General features: G+C 41.7%; 1 protein-coding gene across 8 annotated transcripts in view; it reads right to left on the bottom strand.

The window, feature by feature from the left end:
* Positions 1 to 9,960: 9,960 nt before the first annotated feature.
* eif4g1b (eukaryotic translation initiation factor 4 gamma, 1b) overlaps positions 9,961 to 12,883 on the bottom strand; it is a 34,837-nt gene continuing 31,914 nt past the window's right edge. For all 8 annotated transcript variants that reach the window (XM_079166860.1, XM_079166861.1, XM_079166862.1 and 5 more), the window contains 3 exons: positions 12,090 to 12,171; positions 11,771 to 11,911; positions 9,961 to 11,609 (listed from right to left, as the gene is read on the bottom strand). In XM_079166860.1, coding sequence (XP_079022986.1) covers positions 11,422 to 11,609; positions 11,771 to 11,911; positions 12,090 to 12,171 — 411 coding nt within the window. In that variant the 3' untranslated portion in view covers positions 9,961 to 11,421. The remainder of the gene's footprint in view (positions 11,610 to 11,770; positions 11,912 to 12,089; positions 12,172 to 12,883) is intronic.

The raw sequence follows: 12,883 nt of genomic DNA, 5'->3' as shown, positions 1-12,883 counted from the left end.
TCCTCAGCGCAACGGAGGATTTACTGCTAGGTAACGTTTCTGTGAATGTCCATGGACAATATAATGTTAACTAACTTTAAAAGTACATAAGAGTTGAGCTGGCTTTATTTTGTTGAATAATACTTGTCTTAAATTATATTCGCCATGTTTTTATTAAATTAACTATACGTTTTCTATGTGTTTTATTGCCAGTAAAAATGTCTCCGTTATAGCTAGCTAACATTACCGTTATGCCGTCTTTCTAGATAGAGCATGCGCAGTTGTCCACAAGTGCTGAAATTCTGCTGTCCTTTGTGATGAATGCAGGTATGTTACAGTATGTTGTTCTATAGAGTGTGATACTATTTTAAACATGCAGATGGAGTGTTTTATATAGTCTACATGTTTACTCAGTTACACAATTGTTATTATAAAATGAAAAAGGTAACAGTCCAGTGGGAGAAATCTGTATAATTATATTTTTGGTTGTATTAAGAAAGACAGTTTTTGTTCTATATCGGCTAAAACACTATACGATCACTGTATTATTAGACCACTGTATTTCTATGGGGAATCCTCAGCGCAACAGAGGATTTACTGCTAGATAGAGCATGCGCAGTTGTCCACAAGTGCTGAAATTCTACTGTCCTTTGTGATGAATGCAGATGTGGAATAAACCTGATACCTGTTACCACAAGCCACCAGCTCCAAGAGATTCAATCAGCCAGGAGACATCTCACAGAGGTTACATCAGCAATGCATGCTCACATGCAGATGTTTAGCAGGTATATTGTTTACCATGTCAAACGTTAGCACGCTACCAAGTGAACACTAAACACACAGTGCAGCTGAGGCTTTTAGGTTTGCAGGAAGTTGGTTACAAACAAAAGTATTGGACAAAATTTTGATCTGATCTGATTTGGAGGAAACGTCAGGATATGAAGCGGTCATTAGGGTTCATCCTGTCGGGACCAAGACTGTCTGTACAAAATGGAAAGGCAATCCATCCAATAGATTTTGAGATATTTCAGTCTGGACTAAAGCAACCAGCAAACCAACAATGCAGCGCCATGTTGTTATTTCTGGTAGAGTGTTGCTCTGTGTTTATGGTCTGGTCACCTTCAGTCACACACTGCTGGAGTCGGTCAGTGTGGCGATGTTGGGTTTGGGGACTTCAGGTGCGATGAACTGGCTGCTGCTGCCAGTGGAAACAATTCAGGATATCGGAACGATTCACAAATTCCAGCCCAGTATCGTTGCAGGTCGTGAAAGTCACGAAATTGAAATCTAGGGATTCGTGTACACGGACACATTTCACGGACTTTACACTACGAGACCAGTGTTCGAAACCGTGTGTCCCAACGTGTGGTTTCGTTACCCAATGCTGTGTTCTGACTCAGGGGCTTTGTTGGAGATAGATCGATTGCATTTTGTGACTTTTGCACAAACTGCTGTGTTGCAACTTAAGATGTTTTTAAATCCAGGGGTTGAAAGTAACTAAGTACATGTACTCAAGTGCTTTATTTAAGTACAAATTTGAAGTACTTGTATTTTCATTTTATGTTCAGAGGGTGATTTTAAATATAACCCACTACATACATTTACACAATTAGCCCCACATTTACCAGCTGCAACATTAAAGTAATACATATAATACCTGAGTGATTATCCATCGAGCCATGAGTACTTAACTGACAAAAAATGTCTTAAGGGGATTTGACTTGTACGGTTTTCATCTATAAAAGGCCTACTTCTGGTGAAGGTATCCTACGTGAGTCCAACCAGCTGACATGTTGTTCGTTAATGCCGGTGAAGAGCCGCAACCACACTCACTGGTTTGGGCCTCAGCAGCCAGCGGGACGGCACACTGTTGCACACACCCGCTGCCATCTGCTGCAGTGTTATGAATCATGTTGGTGTGATGTAAGCTCATTACTTGGCTGTAGCCTACACACGGCAGCGTGGCGGCACTTAGCCGTGAGTCATAAAATAACAAAATGGACTATTTTATTGTTACGAATATAATAAGTAGAAAGCATGAATGTATTGTGAAAAATAAGTAAACAAAATAAGAATAATTAGTTGGATATTTTTGGAAATTGTTTAAACTTTCTTCTCCACTGTCATGTCTGTACGCTAAATTAGGAGCTTACTCCAGCAGTCGGTTAGCTTAGCATAAAGAGTTAACAGGGAAACGGCTAACGTAAGCTAACAAAATCTGTCGGCCAGCAGCTTTAAAGTTCATAAGTTAAGTGCAAAGGCGTCATTCCAAAGGGATATTCACTCTAAAAGTGTTCAATTGTTTTTGTAAGGCAGAGATCTTTTATTAATGCAGTGTTCCACATTCATTTATACCCAATAACATGTACGTTGATGCTTACACATCTGCAGACATCTCACAGGTGTTACCTTTATTATGATACCAAGATTATTTAAATAGACTTTGTAGTTGCAGAGATACACTCTTGTCATTTTGGAGCAGGTGCCTGAGCCAGAGGACTCGGGCTCAGGAGGTTAATTAAATGCATTTTCCAAAATGAGGAACTATTACCTTAATGTGAGGTTATATTAAATAACATCAGTAGAAGAAAGATGGTGACATAAAAGTATTTTTGAATTAAATCAGGCTGGTCTCATCCAGCATTCGTAGCTATACCTACGAAACAATAACGCACCGTAATTCGTAGATATCCCACCAAATATTTTGGTATGTTATCCACGTAATCTTGAAGGACGTATAAAGACTGCTAAATCGATCACTGGGCGGGCTGGAGGGGAGGAGGATGGGTCCTTATGCATGTAGTAACGAGCGAAAACTGACACGTGTTGCTGGCTTTTGTAGGAAAAATGAGGAGAAACTTTTCGTAGGATATCATAAGAACTGTTGTATGAGGATACGTCGATTAATTTATATAAATACAACACACTTGGGCCTATGCACCATGTATAACTAGAGATATGGAAACTTAAAGATTTATATTTATAAGTGTGTGAATGCATTTGAGCCTCCAACACGAATCCTCTCATGAGACATAATGTGAACTCTTTTCAGTGTGTTGTCACGTGAGGTTTGGGTCTGCTGCTGATGCTGCTGCTGCTGCTGAGGATGAGGATGAGGATGAGGATGCTGAGGTCAGGGCAGAGAGGTGTCGGCAGCTGAGCTTTATCACTGACCTCCGGGGTAAATCCTGTGAGACGGGGAGGGGGAGGGAGACGAGGGGAGATCTTCAGCCAGCCAGAAAGAGAATGGCTCTCAGAGTAAGTGCAGTTATATGTTGGTCCTACACTCACAACAGTACATTTTCCATATTCTCACAGTAGCAAATAAGATATAAAATGGGTCTAGATTCGTCTGAGAGAAGCTTTTAGTGCTGTTACGGAGTATCGTATGGCATTGGGAGTTCAAAGCAATCATGTCATCGTTTAAACCCTCCACGGTTGGCTGATTGGTGCAGCATTAGCAGCCAGGCTTTGTCCAATGTGAGCGGATGTTCCGGAGAAGTATCTCTTGGAGTCTCTGAGTCACGTTTTCAGTTGTAACGCTCAGTCAGAGGGTAAATATTGTTGAAAATGGACCGTCTACCATTTGACTTTAACCCACCACTAGCAGCATGCAGTCCACATATTCATGATCAAATAACACACAGTTAACTGAAATGCAACGCTGCACGAGTCAGAAGCTATTGTCTACAGAATGTCACTGTCCTGTGAAAAATAAAAACCTGTATCTCCAAAGCATCTACTTTGCGTGAGGCAAGAAAATACGATCTACCTGAGGAGTCAGCAGCAGGTCAGCGGGGCTGCTGAGGGGATGAGGGATGAGGTGAGGACACGCTGAGGACATCTGATGGACAGGTGAGGAGTGAAAACACAACACACACACATCAGAGATGATTAGAGACAGAATCAATAAGCAGACACAGAAATAAAACATTTTACTGAGCAAGTGACAGACGTCCACTCTGATGGGACAGAAACACGTGACTTAGTTCAGACGTTAACATTCTCAGACTCAAATGAACTCAATGGGTTTGTTTTCAGATTTTTACTCACTGAAATTGGTCGAAGAAAGAACATTTGACTCACATGTTTTCACACAAATGTTTGTTTGTTTGTAACCGAGTGTCCAATATGAAAAGCTATTAATTACTATCTTAACGTTTTACATGTTGATATGTTTTTATGGGGGAGAAATTATTTCAGAAAGTATGTACATGCTTGAAAACCTACTGCTATACTGAATGTGAGTATTACATCTATATATATATAGTGCAATGGCCCCCTCTAGTGTATTTAGGATGGTGACTACGGAAGCTCAACTCAAGGTAAGAGGAATAGACTGAAGACGTCTCTCGGAGGTGAAATTCTCTGTGCTTTTTTTGAGGATTTTAGTTTAGTTTTTTAGCAACATTGGAGTAGACGCATTCTACAACTGGAAATGTGTAAATAATTGGAATTGTATACGCTGATTCCAATATTTTTAGACTCACTATATCTAAGTTAGACTACTTATAGAAACAAGATACAAAATATTTATATAAATAACAGATTCAGTAATATTCAGGCTCTGTAGCAGAATTTTGACTTTCATGTTTAGAAATAAAATTCATAGAAAACAACAGTTAACTTGAACAATAGTGTACATCAACACACATACATCCAGTGTTTCTTAGTATGCATCCAGACTTTTTTTTATTTGGTCACTTGTCTATTATAAACACCCTGCAGACTTAAGAATTAGTATGTAGCAGTGGCGGGCTGTGCATTTTATACCTGGGCCTTCACTGCTGAAATACCACCTTATAACCACATGATGGCGCCACAGCTAAGGTTATTATTCGTTTCTTGGGCTGTAACTATATAACGTTACGTATTTGTATTAAACCGTTCGGTACGAGGCTTACAAACCGAACAATACGTTTGAATAATACTAGTACATTTGAAAAATGCAGAAGCTTAAATTGTAGGAAATATAATGTTTTCTGCGCTCACTAGGAGACAGCGTTCTGTGTGACCTCTGAACCAGAACAAAAACAGCTGATGCCCCGTAAGTGTTCCGGGAGGCTAGGCTAACTAGCTTAACGGAAAAACAACAGCAGCAACACACTCAAGGGCCATTCAGATATTAGATGTAAAGAAACGAACCAGTTGACTTACCAAATGCTGATCACATCCTCTTTTCTTTGTCGACAAAGAGTTTAATCCCACGAGTGTTAAAAATCAAAGCTCGGTAAAAAAAAATATATATACACCAAGCAAAATGCTAAAAATATCATAATTTCATTCATATCTTTCAATATGAACTCTTACTTCTCGACTAAGCCTCTACTGTAAATTTCGTTTCAAAATAGTCACGTGCTCGCCCACTGACCAATCACAGCACAGAATCTCACTGCTGCTAATGTTGACGTAGCTGTAGGCCTGCAGGCCGCTCTGGCGCGTCCAAGAATGTTAAACTAAAGATCTGATTGGTTGAAGACTATGCCAATCAACAATATCGTCCCCATTCACTTAAACTGCACATGGAAGCACTGGTGAGTCTGCAGGCCTTGGGCCTCTCTTCTTACCTAGATACACAGAGGTGGAATCTGATTGGATAAAAGCTCTACTTAAAACAAGCTGCACTGGAAGCAGAGCAACTGAGGAGCACAGTAGCTGTGCAATGAGAACATAAGATAATGGGAAAAATATTTTTATAAATTATGATACATGTAGTGTATTTAAGAAAAATTATTAAATTAAAAAATAGCTATAACTTTGTGATTCTGTTTAGGCCAGCAGAGAAGGCTTTGCAGGCCCTGACGGTCCGCCACTGGTATGTAGTATGAACAGGAAGGGAGGACACCTAGAAGTGTTTGCATTTGGACATCTTTGGGAATTACCTGCCTCGGTTCACCCACATTACAAACAGATGAATCCTGCAAACAGTCAGCAGATGTGCACAGAAGGGTGTTCTGTAAACCATTTAATTCCCATTAGAAAGCAGCAGATGCAGATAAACACGACTGAAGAAGTATATTTAGGAACGTTTGGCAGATGGCTGCAAATGACATTCCACTAACCATCAAGCAGATGTGCAATCTTAAGTACACGTAAAACCCCACAACTAGAAACCCCTCATCCATACAAACCTGCTTTTTACAGATTCTCCAGCTGAATCAGATGCAGCCAGGCACCTTTGTGTCTGCTGATGGAGGGAGATGTTGCAGCTCAGGGGTCCTGCAGGTCATGTGACCTGAGCACGTTTATTGAACAAATGTTCACTGATAGCGCTTTTACAAACAGAACACATTGCCTTCTGACATAAAACATTTACAAAAGTTGGCGAATTGAATGCAATGTGCATTATTAAAACAGTTAAAATGGAGGAACAGGAGCGATAAACACTGGCAGGCTGTACTTCGCACTGCAGTGCTTTGAGCTAAAGGCTAATGTCAGCATGCTACGAGATGCTAGCTATGGTAAAGCTAACAAGCACCCTCTTAGCTTAGCCTGTTTGTTTATTGGTTTATTTTGACAGTGCACATTAATAAAACATCACTGTAAATACGCCAGTTAGCCAAGAGGCTATTTTTTCATCTGTTAGCATGCTAACATTTGCTAATTAGCACCAAAGCATAGCTGAACTTGACATTGAAATTTTGCTCTGACGAAGGCGCTATTTAGCCTCTGACAAGTCTAAGAACTATCCTCGAGGAACCTTGAATATTTGTAGCAAATTTCGAGGCAATCCATCCAATAATTGTTGAGAAATTTCACTCAAAAAAACAAAAATTGACAACCTCCTGGTTGACTAGAAGAAGCCTTGAATGGTTGGACGGGACTCCCCTAATCGAGTGTATTTCGCACACTGACCATACACATTATGATACATCATCTGGGAGCCATGAATGTCCGGACACAATTTTACACCAATCACATGTTGAGAAAAAAAAAAGCTTGTGAAAAGATCAGATCTCTAAAGACAGTATCATATAAGGAGCTTGAACATTTGTCGCAAATGTTGCAGCAATCTATCCAGCAGTTGTCAAGATATTTCAGTCTGGATCAAAATGGTGGACTGACATTGCCATCCCTGCTAGCACTGCAGCTTCTTTTATCTCACTCTTTACTCGTCTCGCTCGCGTTAAGACTTTGGTAAACGACGGATTTCACCGCTGCAGATATTCACTTCAGCTCAGAACCGACTTAAACGCGTGCATTCTTCATCAGATTAACTGCAGACATTTGCTCAAAACATGCTGATCCAAGAAGAAAAAAGAATATCTGTGAGGAGGAATGCAGTGTCAGTAAACTCACAGGATTTTACTTTAGAAGCTGAAATGTACAGAGCTCACCTGGCCGCTTAACCTACACACATGTCCTGTTGCAAACATTCTTGGCAAGAGAGATTACATGGAAAGCAACGACGGGTCCACGCGGCGATGCAACAGTGTGGAGATGTCGTGGAGGGTACAAACAGCCGGGTGAAAGCAGGTCAGCAGGGACGGAGCGGGTCTCGTAAAACAAGCGAGATACGCTGATGAGGGCAGGTTGAGATGATGGCCTGACTCTGGGTGGAGGTTACACGGATGTCGAAATAGCAACCGCAGCAGAGAGTGATCAAACGCAATCCACTGCCAAATGTGGGAAGGTTGAAGTTTTTTTTGTTTTGGTAAAGCAAACTCTTTTGGACCAAGATGCATTTGGGTGTCCTGAACAACCTTATTCTTTATTTCTGGGTGGTGTTGAGGGGCTGAGTCCACTCTCCTCCCCAGCACTGACATTTCTGTATTGTCTGGAGACTTGAACTTTCTCGCAGTGTGTTTACCTCTCTACCACGAGTAAAGCAGCTTACTCACAGAAGATTACATGGACAGTGATGGAAGAGCAGCTTAAAAAAAGGGGAGCAGTCTAAAGAAGCAGTGGTTTGTGTGTCGCTTCTTATAAAAAGTAGTTTTATTTCCAGGAGAGACTCCAGCTGATCTGACCTGCATGTCTTTGAGAGGAAACTGGAGCATCAGGAGGGAAAACACGTGAACGCAAGACAAGCATGTATTCAGTAGATTCACCTTTTCCTTTAGACGCAGTGTGAGTGCGTGACATTTACCACTGCATCACTGCTTTATAACTAACACAAGGCCAAAGTCTAGAAGTGAACATTAAGTTCTTATTGAACTGTTAAGAACGGGCTCCTTTGCCACAAAAAACAGTGAATCCAGTGGTTTTACTGGTCTCTGACGTCAATGGTGTGTTGGTGTTGGACTGGACTTGTTTCCACAGAAAGAAGTGTCAGAAGTGAGGATCTTTCTCTGTAAAGAGGATTTTTAAAAGTTTAAAATATATATAAATATATATATATCTATAAAATATCTAGATATAAAACATAATGTATATATTTGATGAGGTGAGTCAGTTTAAATGTTAAAACTTTGACACTAACCTGTTTGTCAAGATTGTAAAAGACATACAAAGCACCTTTTGTACCTCCTGTGCACAAAGTGTTAAACGCTATTATTAATACAAATTTGCTGAAATATTTTTCATCAAATGATAAATAAGTAAACACTGCAGTACTCTAAACGTTTTGGATGCAAATACATCCGTTCATATTCCAACACTATAAAAAGGTATTTAACTGCACCAAATAACAGTAAAGAAATCCCAATATTAGGAGAATACTGAATTGCAATCAAGAGTCATATCCTGGAAACATTGAGAGGATGAAATCTGTAGAGCTTTGCAGAAACACCGTTTCTGTTTGTTCATCTGAAACTTATCCAAATACTGACGGCCAAGTCTCACTTGTCTGGAGTTCCCCGAGAAGTCCGGCACTGTGTGTTCAGTCAGCGTGAAGCCTCGGGGATGACATCACAGACGTCCGATCTGCAGTCCGAGCTACCAGTTACTTTATTCCTCCCGGAGAACACGGCCCTACCGGACCAGCTGAACGGCTTTAGTCAGCAGGCTGTTTGTCACGAGATGCTGCCTCACAGACTCGGAGGGTTCAATCTAGAACATCACTTAACTTACGTGTTAGCAACTACAGCCCCCGTGACTTCAGAGCAGCTGCCGATGGTTAAACGCTAAATTGTATAAATGCTCGTCAGATCAAGCTTGCTGTCCCCATTACCCACCAGTACGGCTGTAATACAGATTTAGTTTAGAAAATCTAAAAAGGTGCGAGGGGGAAGATATGCTCAACTACAGCAAACTTCACCTGCAGGTGAAGACCATGAGATGTGGATGAAAGCTCTGGCACAAGCAAGTAAATGGATGAAAAGCCTGTATGAAACGTTGACACGATGTGAGTTAATGTTAGGTGACATATTTGGGGTAAGTATTTGCATATCGTGACTTGAAAATCGTCATAACTATACAAAAAAAAAAAAGAGAACGACGTGGTCCTCACACATCTCCATCCTGGTGAAGAAAGCTCAACGGCTTCTAAATTCACATTCCCAAGTTCTTGTCAACTTTTAACAGGAGGAGCAACAGAAAGCGTCCCGAGTGCAAACATTACAAACCGGCATGTGACGTGCACGACTCAGCGGGTGATTAAAACCGCCCAGAAATCAGTAATATTGGTGACAAGAGGTGCCTGCGCAGAGCTCAAAAGGATATTAAAAGAGTTATCACCACCGTCACAACCTGTTCACCCGGCTGGATTCTGGTAATAGATACAGAAGCATCAGCTGCTGTACTGCTGTGTTCAGAACAGCTTCTTTCCTCCTTCATTCATTCTCCATATATACGATAGTTTAGTGTTTTTTGAACTTTGTTCTGCAGCAAAATGGGAAACAATCTGCATGTTGTTGTGCAACCCTGTTGTACAATGACACTAAAATAACTTCCTTGATCAGCCAGCTCTGGTTGTGGCTCCGACAGTAAAAGTACAATAGAAGTGATCTGTTGTGGGGCAGAACGTAGTACTTCGGTTCCACACCAGCAGGACAGTCAGCCTCCAAAACCATCTTCACAAAAGCACACGTTACTGGAGGTTTTTTTTTTTTCTTTTATTGGCAACGATCTTTATTATCTCTTCCAGTTTCGGATGTGAAAAGAGGCATTAATTTTTTTACTTTAATTAAATATCTTTTTTTTTAATAAAGTAAAGCAAAAAAGTATTTACAAATTTTCAATTAACTTGTGATCAATGACTTGGGGTTTGGATAATTACAAGCACCTTCTGCCGGCCGAGGAGAGAAAAATATAAATACAGGGAAAAAGACTGCCACTTTGTTTCAGAGGAGGAAATGACATGTTAGCATTATTCTTTGAAAAAAAACAAGTTATATATTTACAGAACTCTCCTGAAATGCATTTCCACTCACGGAAGCAGAGAAGGCCGTAGGATTCGTCCTGTTGTTTTTTTTCTTTTTTTTTTTTAAAGACCTTTTTCATTAAAGTGGATTTTTTATTCTGGATACTTTTCAAGTTTCAGTATTTTATCTTTTAAAAAAAATCCGACGACAGGCTTTGCAGGAGGGTGCAGCCCCTCGCTCTCCTTTCCCTCAGTCAACAGTTTGTTTTTTTGAAGCGCAGCAAACAGCGGACACACTCGGAGGGCGTGTTGAGGGTGAGGGGCGTTGGGGGGGGAGCGTCGTCACCCCCCCCCGTTCCCCCCACAAGCAGCAAAATGGTCAAAGTTGGTCGCCCGGCTCCTCGGTGACACCGTCCTCGTAAAGTCTGTGCGACGTCCCCGGGAGTCCTCAACCGTCACTTTACCCCCCCCCCCCCCATCTGAAATGTCCGTTAGACAGCTCTCCACACTCTTCTTTGTAGTTTTCTATTTTATTATAAAACGCACACTCCAACCATCCAACACTGGAAAAAGAAAACCGAAAAAAAAAAAAAAGTTAACAAAAAAAAAGTTAGCCGTCTACACGAGCGCCTCATGTAGATCAAATGCTGCGCCGCGTGTGACACGACAAAAAAACGCAGCCGCGTCGTGTTCACGCGATAAAGGATGAAGTCATCAAAAATATAAATGTGAACAGCCTTTAAGTTTCTTTATAATCTGTCGTTAAGCAAAGTGTCTTGAATAGTGTTGCGAGGACGAGCCGTTTGAAAACAGGAGATAAACAAAAAAAAGGAAAATACTGAAGGAAACCGCTTCATCTCCTCACGGCTCGCCACGCGTCTCAGCTCTCTCTCGTATCTATTCTCGCTATTTAATCCTGTATTTTTATTTATTTAGAAAAAAAAAAAAAGACATTCAGTTGCGCAAGGAAAAACAGGAAACCCATAACAAAAACAAATAAACTAAAGGAAAAAAAATAACACGATCGAACGTTCGATCCAAAATACAATCTCTCCCAGTTGAAGATTTTATTTTTCTTGCTTTTTTTTTCCTGTTTATGCAGAAGGTTTTTTGCTGATTCAGGGTCTTCTGAATCATCCACAGAACGTCCGCTCTTCCCCCAAAAAGGATCCGGGGGGGGGGGGGGGGGGGGGGGGCCTTTAGCTGTTGTCGGACTCGTCCTCGTCCTCGGCTTCGCGGAGCCAAGTGAAGAAGGCGGTGACGGACTTCAGGGCCACGCCCTTGCCCTGCTGCTCGGCGGGGTCTTTGCTAGACTCCCACTTGTAGAAGGCCTCCTCCTTGATCACGTCCTCGTCGTAAAGGGTGTCGAAGAACATCCGCAGCAGATCTGGAGGCGGGGACGAGAGAGACGGGGGAACGTTCACAAGACATCTCAGGACACACCTGCTCTGTGATTACTGATTCGGATTACCGGTCCGGTAAAGCCAGTTTCATATCAAGTAATTCTGCCTGCATTATTTGGTAACAGAAGGGAGGACATGAACTCACTGGCAGGTTGCTCCAGCTGCACCATGAGGCCCTGCAGGGCGTACAGCGCCTGCAGCTCCTTGTGTTCGTCCAGCAGGTATTTCTGCAGCACCTTGGCCTGCTGTTTGATCTGATCGCCGTCCACCTTGTTGGGGTTCTCACCTACGGGTGAAGACAAGAGTTTAGTTCACGACGCAACAGCGGACTAAATCTAGTTACTTGCAGACATATTTGCACTCATCGACACCAGCGGAGGGATTATTAATATCCCTTTCATCTTTAACTGGGCGCTGTGTTTGTGGGCTTTAATGAGGGGTGTAAAGGGTGCACGCTGACTCACAGACGACCGCTGACTGGCAGACGCAGGTCATCAGAGCTCTGACGAACATGTTGGAGGAGGTCTGCTGCTCGTCCAGGTTGGCCTACAAACAAAAAGGGACAAATTCATTTACACACGTGCAGAAAAACAAAAACTTGTAGCAGCAACGTGTTGGGAAACCTGTTTAACATCCAAACTCGGAGTTCTTTGTAGGTCAGACTGTTTGCTGTGTTGCAATCAGCAGCTGCTCAGAAATGACTTGAGCAACTTCTGACGAAGGCGACTAATAAAACACACTGTCGGGTTCAGTAGCTTCTCTTACACGCAGACCTCTAACAAAACATTTTACTGCAAAAAAGGTGAATTTTGGTCAGATCTGGGCTGCTGTCAAATGCTAAAGATATTTCCTAACCACTTGTCCTTGACGGAGAACATCATGAGGTCTTAAGGACTTAAGGAAAAGACAAATGTTGAGCTGAGAGAATCCGGCTACGTAATTATGTAACGCAGATTACTGACTTCGGCCCATTTAAAAGCACATCTTGGATGCTTCTCTTTGTGCATTATTAGTGCTTTGTTTCATGCAAACAACCACGTTAAAGATATTACTTCATTATCAAGGTTAGAAATAGTAAAGGAATATAGACGGATGCTGCGTCGCTTTCAACGTTGTTGCCACAAAGAGTTTGAACTTGAAGTGCACTCGACCACCCTCTGCTGTGGTAACGGGTGGTCTAGTGCACTTCAAGCTAGAGGAGATAAGAAAGGAAGCATTGAACCACCGTTTCTTAGCATTTAGAGAGGTCGACCGGCTC

Source organism: Pholis gunnellus (assembly GCF_910591455.1).
Source record: "Pholis gunnellus genome assembly, chromosome: 9".
NCBI classification, from domain to species: domain Eukaryota; kingdom Metazoa; phylum Chordata; class Actinopteri; order Perciformes; family Pholidae; genus Pholis; species Pholis gunnellus.
Note: the sequence above shows the minus strand (reverse complement) of the source record. Positions and strands in the feature narration are given on the sequence as shown.